The following is a 21,697-nucleotide window of genomic DNA, read 5'->3' as shown; positions in this document are numbered from 1 at the left end:
AAAAAAATATTGTAGCCAGATATTGATAATAATCAATGCAATTGAGCCTTCAAATTGTTTACAACCAATCTACTAGAAACTTCAAATTATTTATATGTTTTAATAATAATGAGTTTTATGATTAAGCAATAATTTCGATTTATCCTGTATACACACCGAAATTAGTGGCTCTAAATTCCCATGAAGTCGAAAATAGCCGATAATAAGGGCCCAATACATAAATGTGTATAAATATTAAACTATATCATACCCACACCAACTAACCATTGATAATTTAATTGAATGTTCTAGTAAATATTAGAACGAAATAATTAAATATTTCATATAAAATGCGAGGATCCTAACTCCACGAAATAATTAAATAATTCTATAAAATGTGAGGATCAACTCCCAATGAGCATCGAGATAACAATTTAACGATTTGGTGCTTGAAAAAAAAGAAAATAATTTATGAGATATGAAAATAATTATAGAATTTCGAGAAAAATCTCTATAATTTCCTTTATGACTAAAGTACCAAAAATATTTACTAAACATCTTTTAATATTCAATTTCTTATAGATGTCATATAGGTGGCCAACTTATATAATTTTTTCTACAAAAATACATTTGATAGTATATTTTAGCAAGATTTCATTAAAATTTGGTCAAGATAGATAAGAATACATAATCATATCGTATACCAAAATAGTTATTTCTATAATTCCATACAATAAAAAAACTACTAGTATTCTATTATAATCATGAGATGTTATGGCCACGTGTATTTTATTATTTATTTGATTCATAAAATTAAAATTAAGGTACTTATTTAAAAGAGGGAAAAAAACGGAAACCACACGCACAAACTTTTGAAATGCCAGATCACAGTAGTAATTCATAAAGCATAAAAATAATTCATGTCTCTCTCTCCACTCTCTCTCTTATGGCAGACGCGCAGGCCACCAAACTCAACAGAAGCTACACCAGCAGAAGGCCAGATTCTCCAGTTACAGTTACAGAGAGATAAATCTGAAGGAATATACTTATACATAAATAGAGCACTAACAGTTACTCGCATAGAGTTAGGTATATATACACAGAGATTAGAGAGAGAGAGGAAAGGAGACCTGCGTGCGAGTATATCTGAAGGCGTGAAGAAGCAGATACAATCACGACGATATCAACATTCCTTCTAATATGTAATATTCAGGCGCATAATGCCAATTAGCTGCAGAGGTTTTTTAATTCATTTTTGTCCTTCGATTGGTGTATTGTAGATCTTGATCCTAACGAAGGCATCTCCATTTTTCTTGATAGCTAACTGCTCAAGAATCGGGATCGGTTAATCCAGATAGCTCCGCATTGAGTGTCACTGTATAGCGATTCGAATATTTGAAGTCTAATTGGAATAAGCTGAAGCTGGTTTCGAGTTCGGATTGGAGGATATTTTATCGAGGATTTGATAATCGAGTGAAGACGGAGGAGCGGCGGAGCAATGGATGAAAGAGGGGGAGAAGGAGGATCGTTTGTTGCGGTGCGGCGAATTTCTCAAGGACTCGATCGAGGAAGTGCCTGTCATTCTACTGGTATATTCCTTTTTCCTCATTTGTTATGGTTTTCAATTATCTTTTGATTGATTTATCCCCGCCGGTTAGGTGTAATTGTATGCAAAGCGTGCGGTTAATGTTTTAGGAGAATCTGGTGAAGTTAATAGGCAAAAAACTACGTTAGTTAATATTTCTCTCATTATTTGTGGCGAAGTTAATTGGCAAAAAGCACTTCAAAATTTTACTGTTCATGAAACTTTCACGTTTCTACCTAGAATAAAAATATGCCTGCATTATCGAGCAATCCAGGAACTTAGTGTTTTCTCATCTTTTTTGTTTTGTTTTGTTTTAAAAAGCTTTTTTCATTCGTGTGTTAAGAAACTGCATACAATAAATTTTCTGTTACATATCCTATCATAACTTGATTCCGTCCTGGACTATTATAATTTGCATGTTTTACTACTGTAAATTATAGTGTACGCAAGTTCACTGATGACTCAAATTAAGCAGATTTTGTGTATTGAACTAAAGGTATTTGTTAACCTGGAATTTAGACAAAAAGCGCTTCAATGCGAAACTGCAAACAGAACCAGGGACCAGGGTAACTAACTGCAACGTTGGTTATACATTTGGTGGTTGTGCTTGCTTCATTAAGTTTGTTTGCTCTTCCACTTTACAGTCATTCATTATTCCTTATATTTGCATTATTTATGGAGCTGCTGTGTTATAAATAAGGTTGGTTTGAGTATTGATTACCAGGAAGTACTATCTATTTTGTAGTGAGCAGTATTATATATTGTGATATTAGAGGTTGAAGTTCATATGCTCGGGTTTATTTAAACTGAATTAGTTGAACTTATCTAACATTCTAATAAAAAATTGGATTATCGGAGACATACTTGAATAGTTGGTTGAAAGCTATCCCTGCAGCATGGTCACGGGTGTCAATTCTTAGCATAGAATACATGAATATAGAAGACCTGTGTATATTTTCTTCTATTATTTTTTTTGTTATAGCGGCGGTTGTTGCAGGATCTGCTGCGTGGCTAGGGAGAGGCCTTTCATGTGTTTGTGCTCAAAGAAGAGATTTTGAAGATCAGCCATCATTTGAGTTGACGCCTGCACAGGTAATATTTTGCTTGGTTCGAGTATTCAGTTCAATATACTTTTCCATCTGGGTTTGTGTTGCTTTTGCTCCCTATCACAGCAGTATCTTTAAATCATTCACAAGCTGATTCTTCAGCATATATTCCAAGTTGTTTAAGATCTACGTTTCATTGATTACTTCACGTTGAATCTATCTTGAATGATGACATATTCTAATAAACATAGCATACCATGAATGAGCAAAGAATGTGGCTAGCAATACTTGTTACAATCTGACTCTGGCATGTCTATTTTTCTTGGGTGGTCCTTCATATACTGTTATTGCTGGGACACCTAAAACATACGGATCTTATATCGAGGTCGCATGTTCATAGTGGCATTTTATAATGGTTTTCACATCCATAATTAGGACCTGCTTCACTAGATCCTGATGCTGTACTGTAATTTTATGTATCAGGAAGAATGTCTACACAGGCTACAGAACCGCATTGATATTGGTTATGATAGTTCTATTCCCGAGCACCAGGTGCAGTCTTTGAAATTGTTTATTCCAGTAAGATAATGTGGACCTTATATAAAGTAGAATGGCTTTAAAGTTTCTTCTGCATGTGTATGTCCCTATTATATACTATAGGAAGCTCTAAAGGCATTGTGGCATGCTGCCTTTCCCGGGGAGCAACTATATGGTTTAATATCAGAACAGTGGAAGGAAATGGGTTGGCAGGGGAAAGATCCATCAACAGATTTTAGGTATTCTATCATTCTCCTGGACTTTTGTGATTGCTTGAACCAAATTGGACGTATAATTACCTGTATCACTTCACTTATATCATATTATTTCAGGGGTGGTGGTTTCATATCATTGGAAAATTTGTTATACTTTGGAAGGAACTTTCCGGTATGTTAATTTTCTATCTCCATTGTCTATCTTGTTCTCCCTTCCCGTGAATGGGTGAAATGCATATTTATCGTGTGTACTTTAATGCATGAGGCTGTGAATTTGCTATTAGATTGAGATGAATATTTATTCACTATTGCTTGTTGGAAAAAATCTCACTATTCTCTTTTTGCTTCAAAGTTAATTGTGCAAAGGGTCCAAATTTTGAGAAGAGATATTATAAGGCTTTCTGTTTCCTCAGAATTGTAATGTCATGATTGCATTTAGTTGGATAGATGACAGCACCATTGCCTCGGCATGGAGCTCTTGATAGAGCATTTAAAGATTTTCTTAATAAGCCAGTAGGTCCATAATATTAGGACAGAAGGCTGATTTGCTTAGGCCTATGCTCAGATAGCTATTCGCGGAAGGAGGAGTTTGCACATGATTATACGAGAAATTCCTTTTCAATTGCCTTACAGGACATACATCATATCTAGTGTCCAAGGGATTTCTCATTTTGCAACTCTGGTTTATTTATAGTTTACTTACAATTTATGATATAGTTTTGTTTTGGTAAAAGCTCACCAAATATTTTTCACAGAAATCTTTTCAGGATCTTCTTCAGAAGAAAGAGGGTGACCGAGCAATGTGGGAATACCCCTTTGCCGTAGCAGGTGTCAACATCACATTCATGCTTATTCAGATGCTTGACTTTGAAGCAGGTAATTTGTTGAATGTTTTGATGCCAAATGGCTAATATTGAATCATAGAGAGCTTGTTTGACCATCTCCTCAAAATACTTTCCTCAAGTGACCTAAATCCTCCGAATTCTTCCATCCAATAATTTCTATCATCTGAAATTAAACTGCAGACTCGCCTCTCTGCTTTCGCCTGGAAATGTTCTCATACAGTTTGAACCTACGTTAATCTGCAGAACTGAACGACAACATTTTTAACCTCGATTTGGGCATTTCGTTTACTCCTTGTCAGCTTAGAGTATTCGTTTCAACATTCAAGTGCTTACTAGTTCCTGCTATAAAGCAGACATTAGGAAATTTGGGCCCTTTAAAGCTAATATTTAACATGTGAGAAGAATTACACTGTTTGCTGGTCCCTGTAATCTTGTTTGTCATATTTGCAGTAAAGCCCAGAACACTTGTGGGAGCAACCTTCTTAAAGTTGCTTACAGGTATTGATTTACATCGACTAATTTTAGTTGTCAGGGGAAATGCCTTACTACTTATATAAATCAACTTATTTTATGCTCCAGATGAAGTTTCACTTATTTATGATTTTATCTCATGCTGTCAGAGAACGAATCAGCTTTCGACCTTCTGTATTGTATAACGTTCAAGCTAATGGATCATATATGGCTCGACATGCATGCTTCTTACATGGATTTTAATGTAAGTTTATACACTAATTTTCAGATACAACTTTCCATAGGGTGTTGATTGTCATGTTCTAAATTAAATTTACTTGCTAGTTCTTTTCACAGATACTATAAATCTTCTCTACTTGAAAAAAAGGCTTGTGATTTTTTGCATACATATATAACAATCATTTTTTCTCCATGATATTCAGACTGTGATGAAAGCTACTCGCCATCAGCTGGAGAGGGAGCTTCTCCAGGAAGACATTGTACGCCTTGAGGACCTGCCCTCTTATAGCCTTCTTAGTCGGTAACGAAGTATCCAACTTCCACGTTTTCTGAAGGTACGAGTTGATATGTCCAACACCAGAAAATGCTATGTTGCTGGATAAAATCCCAGTTTTGGTGCTTCCGACTAAATAGATAGTTTTGCTGATCGAATTGGAGTGGTGGCGCACCGGTACCAGAATTTATATGTTTGTTGTGTTTGCTTTCTTACCTTTTCACTTGCTTTTCGTTTTGAGGGAATAGGGGACATGATCCAAGCAAGTGATGCTAAAGCATATGCTTATTAATGCTCTTCATTGTTGTGGGCTTTTCATAGCAAATTTACCAGCATACATTTTCTGTTAATCACTTAATCTATATGTGAATCCATCTTTATGACACACGCACACAAATATGTTTAGTGAAGACAAATGCAATATACTTCAAAGTCCACTGATTTTGTTCAACACTGTCATGTTCTTTGGAAACTGCAATTTTAGTTATTGAAACTGAATCTCTTTTTGATCAAATATAGAATACCAAAGACAAATTTAAAGAGTTTTCTACCATATTCAAGGGTACAGCTAAAGTTTCTCCTAGTTAATAATCCACATTTCTTTTTCTTAAAAAAACTCAATAATGGTTTCACATCTATTCATATGGTGACTTAAACGGTTGATCTATTAAATGAACCGTGACTCATCCTCGAATTAATAAAGAACAACTTTTAGTTTCAGTCTGGGAAATCCATGACTCATGTCGTATTTGATCAATTATTAAATTACAGAAATTCGTCAGATGTATCATATTGTTGGTAGGTTGTCATTAAAATTGGACATCTTAAACCCCCTTTGCATAGAAATTGGATTGCCATTTCATCGCGGAACATCTCAAATCCAAAATATTACTAATTTAACAAAAAAATAAATTATGTTTGTTATAAAAATATGAAATTAAATAAGTCTATACAACAGAGAATATAGATAACCAGATTAACCGAAAAATCCCAACGGCAACGCTCACCACACTAAATCCCCCAAATCCATGAGCTCGCTGCTGCTGCCGCGCACAGCGCCGCCGTTGCTCTCCGCCGCGTCTCCATTCCTTTCACCTAGGGTCTACATCCCTCCACATGTGTACAGACACCCAGCCGCCATCCTCCTAGAGCTCTGCACTTCCCTGAAAGAGCTCCACCAATTCCTCCCCCTCATCATAAAAAACGGCCTCTACAGCGAGCACTTCTTCCAAACCAAGCTCGTCAGCCTCTTCTCCAAATTCGGGAGCATGGCCGACGCCGCCAAAGTGTTCGACCCCATCGAATCCAAGGTCGACCCCCTCTACCACACCCTCCTCAAAGGCTACGCCCACCAATCCAATCTCGATGGCGCTTTCAAGCTCTTCGCTCGGATGAGGCACGACGCCGTCGAGCCTGTTGTCTATAATTACACCTCTCTGCTCAAAGCCTGCGCGGATGATTTCGATTCCAGAAGGGGAAAGGAGATTCACGCGCAGCTGGTGTTGAGCGGATTGTCCGCGAATTTGTATGCTATGACTAGTTTGATGAACCTCTATGCCAAATGCGGTGCGGTCCAGGATGCGTATAAGGTGTTCGAGAGAATGCCTGCGAGGGATTTGGTGTGCTGGAACACTGTGATTGCTTGTTTTGCGCAGAATGGGATGCCGAGAAGGGCGTTGGATTTAGTGGCTGGGATGCAGGAGGAAAGGCATAAGCTTGATTTGGTCACTGTGGTTTCGGTTTTGCCAGCCGTTGCTGATCTTGGGGATTTGAGGATTGGGAGATCGATTCACGCATATGTTTTTCGACATGGGTTGGATTCGTATGTGAATGTTGCTACTGCCTTGTTGCACATGTATGCCAAATGTGGAGCGATTGGGATTGCTCGGACCATCTTTGATTCAATGAGTTCAAGAACCGTTGTGTCGTGGAACTCTATGATCGATGCTTATGCTCAAAATGGGGATTCAGAGGAGGCATTGCGTCTTTTCCAAAAGATGCAATATGTGGGATTGAAGCCTAGTAATGTTACTGTTATGGGAGCTCTGCACGCGTGTGCGGATTTGGGTGATATAAAGCGCGGTCAGTCTGTCCACGAGCCGGTTAAGCAGTTAGGGCTCGATTCTGATGCCTCTGTCATGAATTCTCTGATTTCAATGTATTGCAAGTGCAGGAGAGCTGATCTAGCTGCTGAATTGTTCGGTAAACTTAGAGGGAAAACGCTGGTTTCTTGGAACGCGATGATATTAGGGTATGCCCAGAATGGCTTCATAATGGAAGCCATCAGCCTCTTTGGTGCAATGCAGGAACAGAACGTGAGGCGTGATTCGTTCACATTGGTGAGTGTCATCACTGCTGTGGCCGAGTTGTCGTTGGTGACGCAGGCGAAGTGGATCCATGGAGTGGTGATAAGGGCATGCTTGGACAAGGATGTTTACGTGATGACTGCTCTTGTTGACATGTACGCCAAGTGTGGAGCTATTCACACTGCAAGAAAGGTGTTCGATATGTTGGGGGAGAGGCATGTCACGACGTGGAACGCCATGATAGATGGATACGGAACCCATGGTTTCGGGAAGGAGGCTGTGCAGCTGTTTGACGAGATGTGCAGAGGGGACATACCCCCGAACGACATAACATTCTTGTGTGTGATCTCAGCTTGCAGCCACTCAGGCCTTGTAGAGGAAGGCCGCAGCTATTTCGCCATCATGAAGGAGAGGTACGGCCTAGAGCCGGCAATGGATCATTACGGAGCCATGGTGGACCTTCTTGGCCGAGCTGGCAAGCTCGACGAGGCTTGGGGGTTCATCCAGATGATGCCCGTGGAGCCAGGGATCAATGTGTATGGCGCCATGCTGGGAGCTTGCAAGATCCACAAGAATGTGGATTTGGGAGAAGAAGCTGCTGATAAGCTCTTTGAGCTGGAGCCTAGCGATGGTGGATATCACGTTCTGCTCGCGAATATGTACGTGATTGCAGCAATGTGGGAGAAGGTGGCGAAGGTGAGAAGCTTGATGCAGAAGAAAGGGATCCAGAAAACTCCAGGGTGCAGCTCGGTAGATCTGAGGAACGAGGTGCACACGTTCTACTCAGGGAGCACGAGCCACCCTCAGTCAGAGAAGATCTACGCGTACCTGAGCAAGCTTTTGGAGAGGATAAAGGCAGCCGGGTACATGCCAGACACCAGCTCGATCCATGATGTGGAAGACGACCTGCGGGAGCAGTTTCTGAACACGCACAGCGAGATGCTAGCCATCTCATTTGCGCTGATGAATACGAGGGAGGGCACCACCATCCACATCCGGAAGAATCTGAGGGTGTGTGGAGACTGCCACAATGCGACCATGTTTATATCTCTGGCCACAAAAAGAGAGATCATTGTGAGGGATATGCATAGGTTTCACCATTTCAAGAATGGGACATGTTCTTGTGGAGGATACTGGTGATGTCAAGAACAACAACCACCTTCATCATCCTAAATGAGCCAACATTTGATGATTGAGATTTCCACAACTGTTTTATCAGGAAATCTGTATGATCAACAACTGTTTGAAGCTGGGGATTGTTTAGATGGCTGATTTTTTTTGTTTCCAAACACGGCAAGAGATACAAATAGTGAGTAAACAATTGGGATTTGGGAGCATGTATGTGATATGTAATTCATTGAGGCTAAAATGTATCCAAATCAAATGTTGGCTCATTGATATAGTATAATTCATTGATTTGGCTGATCTTTGTGTTATGATTCTTTCCACTCCTGAATCAATAATTTTATTTTATTTATTGAGGTAGTATATGTGTAGATATTTTTTAGGAGGATAGTAATTGAAACTAGGAGTATAAGTTGGTTGGACCATGGTCCTAAATATTGAGAATATTCAAAGCAATTTCAAAGTAAAAAGATATACTATCCTCTTTCCTTTACTCTAAGATAGTGGAATCCATTTATTACAGGTTGAATTTGCAAGGAATAAAAATAATGAGATTTTATGTTAAAACAAACCAAAAAAAAGGGAGGTATCGGAGAATATTCCAAAGCAAAATGGTGCCTAGGGTTTATGTGCCTTGGCACATCTATATATATATATATACTTCAATCGCAGTTCTCAAACAAAATTCATTCAGCAAAAATGGAGCAGACCTTTATTATGATCAAGCCCGATGGCGTCCAAAGGGGCCTGGTTTGTGTTTTATCATTCATTTACATTATACTATGAATTTTTATGAATTTTGTCTGGTTAGTACATCGGTTGAATTTCGTAGTTTTTAAATTTAGCAATGTTGAGAAGTGAACTTGTTTGATTTTATAGAAAAATACTTTGCAATCCCGCTACTCGCTGAAGTTGTTTGTTTTGGTTCAGGTTGGTGAGATTATTGGCAGGTTTGAGAAGAAGGGTTTCACTTTGAAAGGTACCAATTTCATCTCACTATTTAATTTTGTTTTGATTGGATAATCGGCCTTTGCTTTGATTCTGGCGTTGTTTTAGTGATAATTAAACTCATTGCTGATCGATTTCACTGATTATACCTGCTAATTTCTTGTTGCTTCGGCTTAGAAATAAAACACACACACACTGAGATTTGTGCGATTTTCTTCTTGTAAATTTATATACTTGCTTGCTGCTCTTTAAAATTTTAAAAAGTGGAGATATGTCTTGAGATTTATCTTACTCTTAGGGATAAAGGTTAAAGTAGTGCATCTGTTTTGAAAAACTCAGGGTTGAAGCTTGTGACCGTTGATCGTGCTTTTGCTGAGAAGCACTATGCCGATTTATCTGCAAAGCCCTTCTTCAATGGCCTCGTTGAGTACATTGTCTCGGGCCCTGTTGTTGCCATGGTGTGGGAGGGCAAGAATGTTGTAGCCACCGGCAGAAAGATCATCGGTGCCACCAACCCTGCTGAGTCTGCCCCTGGCACCATCCGTGGTGATTACGCCATTGATATTGGCAGGTAATATATAATGTTCTTATAATTCATACAACTAGTTGTGACAAAAGCCTCTAGCCCGGTGTGATGACTACCATTTTATATCCATGGCTTGATTTATGTTGTGTTGTTGCACGCTCTTTGCCGATATGTTTCCATCTGTAATTGCGTATTGACATGAATTGGTTGTGCAGGAATGTGATTCATGGCAGTGATGCTGTGGAGAGTGGAAGGAAGGAGATTGCTCTATGGTTCCCAGAGGGGATCGCGGAATGGAGGAGCAGCCTTCACTCTTGGATCTACGAATAGATATCGCATCTAGTATGCGTTATGGCGTTATGTACCCTATGTTGTTAGACTTTACATTGAGTTTAACTTTGCATTTGAATGTTTGAAGATGCTATTACTATGTGTCACCTCTTTATCTCTCTTTCTTCCTAACATAAATAAGGGGATGACAAGATTTGCAAGGCTATGTTTTCTTTTATGCTTGGATTTTTTTGAAGAACAAATGGTGGTTGAAATATGGAATTTGAATAAGTAGAGGATAATTGCAACCATTGAAACAAGACTAAAGTCCCATTTAGGTCCGTACGCGATTTTTTGATTTTGGTCTAAAACATTATCTTTTGAATTATTCGGTCCTCACATTTGAAATCGGATCACATTTAGTCCGAAATGGACGGAACAGTTAAAATGTAACGGTCAACGAATTTTAAATTGATTTTGACCCTATTAAGAGTTATAATTATGTTTTATTAATGTCTAATATCTAATTAACCTAAAACTAAAAAATTTTAAATATAAAATAATTTAACAAGGGATTTTCCACTGGTTGGTGGGGATTTTTGATTAAAACTTACACGCAAATTAAGCAGAGCAAGAAACAACTACATAAACATATGAAGATGCTCAAAAATAAGGGAAAAAAAGAGGTTACTCTATGAAGATAAAAGAAACATTCATTCAAAACAAAAATATACAAACCAAACACCATCCATATCTTTGATTCCCAACAAATATCTACAAAACATAATTCACAAACTACCCCTAATCCCTTCACACAGCAACAGCCCTCCTCGCCCTCTCAGCAGCAGGGGATTTTATGCTCTTAGGCTGCTTCGCCTTCACCGGAGTCGCCGCCTTCTTCACAGGCTTCTTCGCCGCCACCTTCTTCACCACCTCCGCCTTCCTCTTAGTTCCCACAACAGCAACCGCCTTCGATTTTTTAGTGGCAGGTGCAGCAGCTTTCTTCACAACCGGCTTCGTCGCCGTCGCCTTCTTTCCGGCATCGGATAACTTGTACGAGGCCTTGATTTTGTTTAATTTCCCCTTCGCAACAGATTTTTTGAGTTGGAGCCCTAGAATCTTCCTGAAATTGGCCGGCAGAACAGATTTGTGCGTGTCCTCCATGTACTTCGCAATCGCGTAAGGGCTCGAACTATGTTGGAATCCCCGGCGAGAACCTGGGTTGAATCGCCGGCGAAATCTAGGGTTCCAAGCGTTCAAAGTGAGAGATTGAGGAGATGGACGTGATTGAAGAAAGAAGCCGATTTGTTTTAATTTTGTGAAGAAAGAGGCGTCGATTGGAATTTAAGTGAAGAAAGAACCCTAATCGATTGAAATTTTGTGAAGAAAGCGGTTCGAAGTGTTATGGACGATTGAAATTCAAGGCTGTAGGAATTGTAGTTTGGATTTTTTTTATTTTAATTTATGTTTTAATTTCATGTTTTATTTTGATTTTTTTTTATTTTCGATTGGAATTATGTTTTATTTTGATTTTATGTTTTAATTTCATGTTTTAATTTTGATTTTTGTTAAATTATTTTATATTTTAAATTTTTTAGTTTTAGGTTAATTAGATACTAGACATTAATAAAACATAATTATAACTTTTAATCCGGTCAAAATCGATTTAAAATTCGTTGACCGTTACATTTTAACTGTTCCGCCCATTTCGGACTAAATGTGATCCGATTTCAAATGTGAGGGACCGAATAATTCAAAAGATAATGTTTTGGACCAAAATTAAAAAATCGCAGTATGTTAAGGACTAAAATGTGACTTTAGTATTGAAACAATGAAGTTTTTAAAGTGCAATTGTTGAAGCCATGTTTGGAAATATTTGGTTTTTGATATGAATATTTGTAAAAATAACTACTCCCTTACGAAAAAATAATATAGAAATTATGAAATCGTTGCACTACTTTTGATGTTAGATGAAAAATCAACAAAATACATGAATTTAAAAATATGAAATCAAATAATTTTCTCATGATAAAATTATGCCAAACGCAAATGTCACATCCTGAATCATATTCTAGGGTTACTTACTAGTTCTCAATTTTATTATGATCATAGTTTAAAGGGAATATTAGTATGGTCATAGTTAAAGTGTAAATAGAATTCAGTTAAATTTAGTTCAAGGTTTTAAAAATCTGTATAGTAAAACAAATGAAGTTTAGAGCATTAGAATTGGGGCGCCGTAAAGGACGTCCTAAAGCCCTCCCTATGCACCGTCACATCAGCATTTTATCCTCCTACCCTTCCACCTGCAATGGTGCGCCCCATAAGCCGCCCTAAAGGCCGCCCTATAGTTTTCACTATTGTTTTGTTAATTAATTTAAATGTTTTCAAATATGTCAATGCAAAATAATTAAAAAATACCACGATTAATTAAAAACGGCAAATCCTACACTGCATTCTAATTTGAGTGTGGAAAAGTGAATGAAAAGGTTACAAATGAAGGTGGGGTAGAGGTATTTATATAAATAAATTTTTCGGAATTAAAAAAAAAATAAAAACGCGTTGCATCGTCCGCGTCGCCCACAGTGGGCGGACGATGCCCTATCGTCCACGTATCGTCCGCGGACGATCTATATGATGCAGACAATGCATCCGGCATCGTCCGCGCACCCACAGTAGGCTGACGATGACTCGCCCGAGGCATCGGGCGGACGATGCTCTTAGATTTGTTTGTCATTATTATGCAATAAAATAATTTGGTAGCCTACATCTATATCTAATACAAATACGATACTACTAGCTATAATTTAATTAGCATAAAATATCAAATTGCGTAAATTTTTTGTGACCGATCACAAAAATTGCAGTTTCCGATCTCAATTTGGATCGATTGACTGAAATATGAAGCTTCTCATGGTTCACTACCATTGCAGGCTGCAGCCGATTTCTCAAATTTTGTGTTGGCCGTGCACTTCTGCTGTTTATCGAATAAGGGTATTGTTTCAATGTTGTATGCCTTCATCGGGTTCATGTAATGCTTCCATTTATGCATACTTGTGGAGGAAAGGGGAGATGGATTTTTTTGTAATGCCTTTATATTGATAAGAGATCGCAACGGATTTTATTTGAGCTGCAGAAATAGGTTTCAAGCGTTCTGTTGTGTTATGAAATTAGGGTTCTTTTACCGAAAATGCAGAGAGTTGCCGATTGTTAAGACTGCGTGAAATATGGCTTTTTTGGATGCTTGAATTTGTTCATGCAAATGGCCTCCGTTTTACAACAGATTAAGAACCCAAGATTCATGCTTTCCCACGCTGATTTTCTAAATGCCGTGTGGATTAGCTTGCTGTCGAAAAGATGGAAGTATGTTTGGACTTCGATGCTTTACTTAATCTTCAACTTATATTGGTTTGTGAAGCACAATAATGAGGATGAAGTTCTATGTTTTGGAGCCACGCTGTATGCTTTGGGATTTTTTATCAATTGGGCTTTACTTATGAGAGATGACTCTCAAATTATAAGGATCACATGTGTACGGATATCACATAATGAAGCAGCTGAATGAGCTCCTTCATGTTGTAGCTGGGAAGAAGGTTCGAGAACTATGCTTTCTTGATGGTGATTACACTGTCATGAGCTAGATATCCCTCGCGTCCTTTGTAAAAAAAAGACAGCGTACATTGTTTAGTAACAACATCTCATTGCACGTAATAGCTGTTTTAAGTGACCAAAGAAGTCTTGTCAAGAGTTCCTATATGAGGCAAGGTTGCTCAGAAATTTCTTTTACGTGATTGTATTAAGTGCATGAGCGTTACTTAAGATTGACAAGTCATTGATCTTGAGTAGATTGATAGTTCAGGTAGTACTCAAGAATCTAACAATCATGTATCTCGTGAGAAAATTTGGGTTGTGTACATGATTTGCCCTCCAAACTTGTTCATTTTCTGCTACATTGGACGAATGCTGTGTGGCTTGACTGTGATGAATAGTGAATACAGACTCTTTGGGTAATGTCTCAGTCTGCCTTCTATATTTACCTCGTGGGTGGATACAAAAAGCTGCTTACTTTGTTCTGCAAAATTGATTGGGCTTGATGATGTGAAGGCTTTGACTCTGTCCACTCCTGTTGCTAAGGTATGTGGACACTGCTTCACATCTCTCTTGTAAACAGAATATGGTATATTATTATACATAATTTTCCAGGTGTTTGATATAGGACATAACAAATGGGTTGCCAATTCTGTTTCCAGTGTTGTCACTCGAGAGGGTATTTTTTCAATAGATCTATTATCATATTGTAAGGAATATTATTTTGATTATCAATCACATTTAGTTTTTTACACGGATATTCAATGATTGTTATATGACTTGCCTGATGAGTTCTTCACTACGGATGATGATATTAAAGAAAATCTGCAGGTATTAGAAAAATTAAAAATGAAAGCAAAAAGAAACTTTTCTAATCTATGGATGGTTGAAGACAGCCCAAAACAATAGTGATGTTGAAATGTGTAAGTATGTAGTGGGAATGTCAAGAGAAAAGAAGCACTGAAATGAGGTTCAAAGAACACTCTAATCGGATGTTTATTCGTCTACTGATCTTGATTTAGAAGTACTAAAACTAGCACGTGCAAGATACTTTAAAAAATTTACCTAGGTATTTGAATCTATATCTTGAGCATGTTCAGGATGGAAGAAGATAAAAGGATTCGCTCAACATATCTCTGTGAATCATTGTCATCTTACACTTTATCATTTTGGTGCTCCGGATATATGAATGTAATAATATTAGCGGCTAAATTGTATTAAATGCTAATTTCTTTATATATGATGGAGTTAAATAACATTTGATAGTATTTCTATATTATTTTTGGATTTATAATTTCCGAGAATAAACTCCTGAGATATTCAATTGTAACCATTGAGATTCTATGGAAACATTAAACATCTCTAGGTTCCAAAATATAAAAGGGATATCAGACGCAGAGGATTTTCTTTATTTATTTATTTTGCAGATAACAATGTAGTAAAGCACATAATTTAGCGACATTGAAAAACATTATCAGAATGATTTATGGTCTAATTCAGTATGTTATTAACTCAATCATAATCATTTCGTGTTTTTTCGATATATGATTAGTATTTGCCAATAAAATGAAATGGGGTAGTGTTTTTACTAATGGAATACCAAATACAGCGTATTGGTTGGCAACTTGGCATAAATGAAATCACATTCATTTGATACCTCTCAGTGGAAAATACCATGATCCATGTCAGATTTTTTTTCCTATTTATGTTCTCTCGATTTTAAATTTATTTAGTAGGAGTAACCAACTTTTTCTTTAGTAACTTTTTCGGAGGAGGGGCTGTATCCGCGTTGTCAAAATATTCTTTCTTTAGGTATATCTAATGAATGGCGAAACCTTGCTACCTCCGCTACTCAATTGGCTGAATTTTCTGCCCCGTCCCCCTCTCTTCTCCGCTAGAGGTTTTCTCGAGAAGTCAACAATAGTCTTTCCATTTGCGGTGAGCTTCTTGTTGTTAAGATAATTATCTTATTGAACCATTTAATTTTACAGATTTTAATACATTTGCCTCCAATTTAAGATCATTTTGATTTAAATTTAATTTCTATGAAATGTAGATCATTTGATTGTTTACATATTCATCACTGCATGAGCCTTTATAATTAATTGACTGATTGTTTTATCAATCTGCATTTGTTGTTGCTGCTTGTATCAGACTTGGATCTGTATCCATTGAACATTTCTTTTAGGCATTTGGCAATTTGGTCATTTATGTTGAGTTTGTTTTGGGGCATGGTATTAATGTATAGCGACAGTATTATTAGATCCAGTTATATAAATGTGAAACCATACATTTCTCCAAAAAAATTTGGTTGATATATATGAGAAAGTAAAGCATGTATTCAATCTGGATAATATCTTTGGATGATAAATTTTTACTGTGATTGTTTCTGCCCCACCCCCACTCTTCGCTGCTATAGATTTTCTCGAGAAGTAAAAGATAGTCTTTCCATTTGCAGTGGTCTACTTGTTGTTAAGATAATTTTCTTATTGAATTATTTAATTGTATGGATTTTTATACATTTGCCTCCAATTTAAGATCATTTTGCTTTAAATTTAGTTAATTTTTATAAAACGTAGATCATTTAATTGTTTAGATATTCATCACTGTATGAGCCTTTATAATTCATTGGCTGTTTGTTTTATATATCTACATCTGTTATTGCTGTTCATATCAGTTTAGGCATATCTGTATCTGTTCAACATTTGCTATATGCATTTGGCAATTTGGTCATTTATGTTGAGTTTTTTTTGGGGCATGGTATTAATAAATAGCGACAGGATTATGCAATCCAGTTATGGAAATGTGAACACTATATACTTCTCCGAAAAAAATTGGTTGAAATGTATGAGAACGTAAAGCATGTATTTAATCTGGCTATTATCTCTGGATGATAAATTTTCACAGTGACTTTTTCTGCCCCGCCCACTCTCTTCCCCACTATAGGTTTTGTCAAGAAGTAAAAAATAGTCTTTCCATTTTGCAGTGAGCTTCTTGTTGTTAAGATAATTATCTTATTGTATTATTTAATTGTACAAATTTTAATACATTCGCTTCCAATTTAAGATCATTTTGATTTAAATTAAATTTCTGTAAAATGTAGATCATTTGATTGTTTAGATATTCATCACTGCATGAGCCTTTATAATTCTTTGACTGTTTGTTTTGTCAATCTGCATCTGTTTTTTATGCTCATATCAGGCTTTTATCTGTATCTGTTGAATATTTCTTATATGCATTTAGCAATTTGGTTATTTATGTTGAGTTTGTTTTGGGGTATGGTATTAATGTATAGCTACAGTATTATGAAATCTTGGTTGAAATGTATGAGAAAGTAAAGCATGTATTTTATCAGGATATTATCTTTGAATGGTAAGTTTTCGTAGTGACTTTTTATTTGTTCAATTTTTTTTGAGGGTTCGTTTGGTACATGGAATTGGAATTAGAATTCTATGAATTGAATTTGAAGGAACTGTATAATTCAATACCAATTCCTTTGTTCGGTAAAATGATGTAATTGATTAGGAATTGAATTTTAAGAAATTATATATATATAGGGATGTAATCAAATGCTAACTAATTCTCAAACCTGAACCCAGAACCTTCAATGTCGTGCATTAAAATTATCAATGCAAAGACATAACTTTGTCAATATTACATGTGAATTTTAATATCAACACATAACATAAATATATCAATAGATGATGTTGATATTCTTATATCCCAGTATTGATAATTTTAACATACAAAATTGAGGTTCTCAATTGAAATTAGTTAGCATTTTAGTGCGACCATATATATATATATATAGTGTGTGTGTGTGTGTGCGCGTGTGTGCAATGTGCGCGCGCAAGTGTGTAGTGTGTGCAATGTGTATGTAGTGTGTGCATTGCGTGTGCAGTGTGTGAAGATGACTAATCTATAATTATTTGGAATTCTAATTGTCTACTTTTGATATGGAATACAAAATGTGGAATTAGGATGAATTGGACGTAATTCAATTCCAAATCCAATTTTTTGCGGTACCAAACATGGATTTGGAATTGAAGGATCCTATTCCGATTGCGCTGGCCCAATTCCATGAAACGGGAAGGAGCCTGAGGGTATTTTTAGTGTTTTAATTTATTGTGGGTATTAAACAAAAATCTTTTTGGTGAATAAAGAAGCTCTTCTATTGTTTGCAGGGATAAGTGCACTATTTGCTGCATCTGAAGAAATGGAGTTTTCTACTAAAAATATGAAATGGACACAAACTTAGGATGAAATAATTAGTGAACAGGAATCTCATGACAGGCTAAGTAGCTTGCCCTCTGAAATCCTAGACCACATCCTTTCATTTCTCAGCATGAATGAAGTTGTGAAAACAGGCTTGCTGTCAAGAAAATGGAGATACTTCTGGCATTCAACACCATGCTTGAACTTCGATTTTAGAGATTTCTGGAACCAGGAGCGCTGCTTAAATTTGAGTTACAATGAATGCGTGATAAAATTTTGGGTATTTGTCAAGTGCGCTATCGTGATCAGATCACCCATTTGTAGACTGCGGCTCTACTGTGAAGCCTGTGATACCATTCAGCTTGATTCGCTTTTATATCTTTGCGCTATGAAAGAAGTCCAAGAACTTGATATTTTTACTGGATATGGAATCCTGCAGTGTCCAATTCATTGTGGTGTACCCACTCACGTTGACGCATTTACACAGGGCGTTGATAGTCTGGTTGAGTTGCAACCACTGGCAAGCTTTTCAAATCTAAAGACCCTAAATTTGGTTGGCGTCCTGTTTGATGGTTCTGATATAGCTGAGAACCTGTTCAGTGATTGTGGTGTTCTTGAGACTTTATCTCTGGAATATTGTTGTTTTGTGACGATGGACTATCTTAAGATTTCTGCCAATAAGCTTAGGACTTTGAATTTTGTAAATAATGGCCCTTATTGGTGGGGATATACGTGCATGTTCGGCGGTGAGCTGGAACTTCATACTCCAAACCTTGTATCTTTCTGGTATATCGGGCCAGTGCTACATCTCAGTCAATCATTGGATATGCTATTTTTGAAGAATGCCTCCATTGAGCTCCGATATCAAAATACACCAGCGGACTTTGGTGCTATGGTTTTTGGTATTCGTCATGTCCAGGAGTTAACAGTGTCTCCAAATTTTGTCACGGTATGTGTAGATTAAATAGTATGGTAATGGTAGTATATTACTATAATTTTGTCCTAATTTTGAATTTCTGCAATACTTTTGACATAATTGTTTATTTTGAGGCCATGTGATCTTTTTTGTTTTAATGACATGTTAATGGTATTTTTGTGCAGTTTTAACATTTTCATGGTATTTTTGTGCAGCTTAAAGACATGTTAGTGGCATTTTTGTGCGGATTGAGTGATTGAACATTCTTTTAGTACTGTGATGTCCATTATAAGAACTTCTTATTCAACGAATTTGGAATAATTCCCTTCACACCACTATGTTAAATTTGCTTGAAATATCTAGAATCTTGTTGGTTCCAGACTGCAAAAAGTATGAAAATTGCTCTCATTATTGTATGATTATGTTTTTAGTTGTGTGTATCACTATATGTTTATAAGTTGCATACGAGTTGGTGGTGATGGATATTCATATCGGTGAATGTAATTATCATGTGCTTTCTTCTTTGTTAGTACTACTGTCCTGGATCTAAAAAAATTGCTGGTGACTTCAATCCTCTCGACAGTCTGAGGAGCTTGAAGGTTTATATGGAATTCGAGGGGGACCATATGGAGGGTCTAATAAAGCTACTCCAGCTTTCTCGTAACCTTGAAACTCTATGTATCCGATTAACTGAGGTACAGATTGTGTGATACCATATTATTTGGAGCATGTAGAGTGTATGTTTATAACTAATATGGTTGATGATGCTTCAGCACCCCTGGAAAATTAATTGGGAGTCCAGGAAAATCGATGTCCCTATGATATCGCACAAGCTGAAAGAAATTGAGATTTTCACGGGCGGCAACCTGGAGAACTTGTTAGAGCTTATCAGATTCTTCCTTGAGAATGGAAAATCTTTAGAGAAGATAAACATCACGCAAAAGGAAGAAACGCTGGATCCGAAGAAGTTCTACACATTGCACAACGTTCAGTTAGCATGTCAATCGGTTTCTATATCCATCGGTTTAGCTTCTGCTTCTGGAACAATCAAGATGTTTGACCTTTTGTTTTGGAAATGTGGTTCGGGTACGACTGGTCAATCTATCGAATATGACCGGTAAACCTATCCAATATCAGAATAAGTAGAAACATCGGGTACAATTCTCATTTTCTCATTATTGTTTTAAATTGAAGAAGAAGAGTTATGGTATCCAAATTGACATCTGCTCTCTGTTCTTGTCGATAGAATTGCGTGGAGAAATTTGGTGGCTCGTGTTGAAGAAGACGAAAAAGAGGTGTTCGCCCCCGTATGCGTTGGATTCAGAAGGACATCGTGAGTAGATCGATCTTTCTTCTACTTGTTCTCATAAAAACAAAAACTAGTACCATAATAATGTGAGGACATTATTATTTACAACTCTTGTTTGTTTTGAACTATTGTTGTTTTGAATTGATTGGAATTGTTGTTGAATGCATTACTATGCTTTAATGTATTTCTCAGCTTTCATAATCAGTTTGAATCTGTTGTTAAATTCTGGTGAGATTAAATGCAATCTCTGCTTTGTGCTATTGAATTAAAACCGTGTTTTGCATTTGTGCATTTTGGTGCAACTTAAGAAATTAAAAATCGAAAATGAATTCCATAATTTTTGGTGCATTTTGCAAAATATTTTCCCAACCTTCTAAAAGCCAAATTTCTGTAGTTTTAAACAAATGTGAATATGTGATTGCATCAAAATTACAATGTCTGCTGCCGGAGATCTAAATCCATTTTCCAAAATTTGATACTGCTTGGATCCCAAATTAAAGTTTAAACCTTCAAAATTTAGTTATTTTTGGTAAATGACTTTATATTTTATAAATCCATTACATTCAAATTCGTTTAATATGAAATTGATAAACATGTAAAAGTAGATTCACATTTCTATATTTTTCCATTACTTATTTCACTCATTTACTCATTAAATTATTTTCTTAACACTCATATCAAGTCAAATTGAGATTCCTAAATTGGGATCAATAAGTAGATTACATATTTTTATTTAGTTTAAAAAAAGTATTAACAATATTGGCCAGAATATTTTAAAAAATGTGTCAAAATTCATACCTTCTCCACCTGTTATTAATGGTTGTATATTGTTATTTTGGGATGATATCACGTTCCATTAATTTTTTTTCCATCAACTTTCTTAAAACCTATTTCTAATGCAAAGTGGACTAAAAATGAGAGATGGAGTGAGTAAGAAAAAATAGTAAAAGTATTAAATACTTATACATATAAATATGACTTTTTAAATTAAGAAAAAATAAAATAAAATTTTGTTGGATGAAAAATCTACTTATGATTAAATTATGCCAAACACGAATGTCAATTTCTAAGGTCACGGACTCTCGACATTTGGAATCATATTCCATTCTATGATTCATTAATTCTCAATGTGATTATGATCATATTTTAGAGCACAAATTGTGAAAAAACATGAACTTTGATTAGATTTTAGTTATAATTTTAAAAAAAGTATGAAAAACAAATTAAGTTTTAATTCTTTGCAATTATCCAAAAGTTTGATCACATCACTACATGTGATACTAAATTGTTACTATTAATTAATTATCCAATAGACTGATATAATTA

The 21,697-nt window shown here is 36.3% G+C and overlaps 5 protein-coding genes across 11 annotated transcripts; 4 read left to right on the top strand and 1 right to left on the bottom strand.

Annotated features, from left to right (window-relative positions):
• Positions 1–878: 878 nt before the first annotated feature.
• Positions 879–5,557, top strand: LOC121776275 (ELMO domain-containing protein A-like). 2 transcript variants are annotated; one of them, XM_042173442.1, is made up of 10 exons: positions 879–1,181; positions 1,300–1,568; positions 2,562–2,656; positions 3,094–3,162; positions 3,271–3,386; positions 3,480–3,534; positions 4,118–4,238; positions 4,658–4,705; positions 4,828–4,922; positions 5,101–5,557. In XM_042173442.1, exons 2-10 carry the CDS (start codon positions 1,478–1,480, stop codon positions 5,200–5,202), a joined length of 792 nt encoding a protein of 263 aa, XP_042029376.1. In that variant the 5' UTR covers positions 879–1,181; positions 1,300–1,477; the 3' UTR covers positions 5,203–5,557. The 2 variants fall into 2 exon arrangements, with proteins under 2 accessions (XP_042029376.1, XP_042029375.1); XM_042173441.1 differs by having other exon boundaries at positions 879–1,218.
• Positions 5,558–6,055: 498 nt separating this feature from the next.
• On the top strand, positions 6,056–8,913 carry LOC121776423 (pentatricopeptide repeat-containing protein At1g11290, chloroplastic-like). The gene has a single exon (XM_042173598.1). It carries the CDS (start codon positions 6,200–6,202, stop codon positions 8,615–8,617), a length of 2,418 nt encoding a protein of 805 aa, XP_042029532.1. The 5' UTR covers positions 6,056–6,199; the 3' UTR covers positions 8,618–8,913.
• Positions 8,914–9,205: 292 nt separating this feature from the next.
• LOC121777768 (nucleoside diphosphate kinase 1-like) lies at positions 9,206–10,567 on the top strand. The gene is made up of 4 exons (XM_042175122.1): positions 9,206–9,352; positions 9,533–9,581; positions 9,890–10,121; positions 10,292–10,567. Exons 1-4 carry the CDS (start codon positions 9,230–9,232, stop codon positions 10,404–10,406), a joined length of 519 nt encoding a protein of 172 aa, XP_042031056.1. The 5' UTR covers positions 9,206–9,229; the 3' UTR covers positions 10,407–10,567.
• Positions 10,568–11,155: 588 nt separating this feature from the next.
• On the bottom strand, positions 11,156–11,684 carry LOC121776924 (histone H1-like; the record flags this gene model as incomplete). Its single annotated transcript, XM_042174069.1, has 1 exon — positions 11,156–11,684. A coding segment is annotated over one exon (528 nt), but the record flags the coding sequence as incomplete, so codon positions are not given.
• Positions 11,685–13,154: 1,470 nt separating this feature from the next.
• Positions 13,155–20,555, top strand: LOC121777156. Of its 6 annotated transcripts, none has more exons than XM_042174304.1 (6): positions 13,155–14,477; positions 15,690–15,869; positions 18,116–19,095; positions 19,593–19,757; positions 19,836–20,217; positions 20,309–20,555. In XM_042174304.1, the coding sequence occupies exons 3-5, from the start codon at positions 18,277–18,279 to the stop codon at positions 20,181–20,183; spliced, it is 1,332 nt and encodes a 443-aa protein (XP_042030238.1). In that variant the 5' UTR covers positions 13,155–14,477; positions 15,690–15,869; positions 18,116–18,276; the 3' UTR covers positions 20,184–20,217; positions 20,309–20,555. The 6 variants fall into 6 exon arrangements, with proteins under 6 accessions (XP_042030238.1, XP_042030239.1, XP_042030241.1 ...); XM_042174305.1 differs by having other exon boundaries at positions 14,547–15,869; XM_042174307.1 differs by lacking the exon at positions 15,690–15,869.
• The last annotated feature ends 1,142 nt before the right edge of the window (positions 20,556–21,697 follow it).

The sequence above is a fragment of the Salvia splendens genome, chromosome 18 (assembly GCF_004379255.2).
Source record: "Salvia splendens isolate huo1 chromosome 18, SspV2, whole genome shotgun sequence".
Lineage (NCBI taxonomy): Eukaryota > Viridiplantae > Streptophyta > Magnoliopsida > Lamiales > Lamiaceae > Salvia > Salvia splendens.
This window is presented reverse-complemented; position numbering and strand designations above follow the sequence as displayed.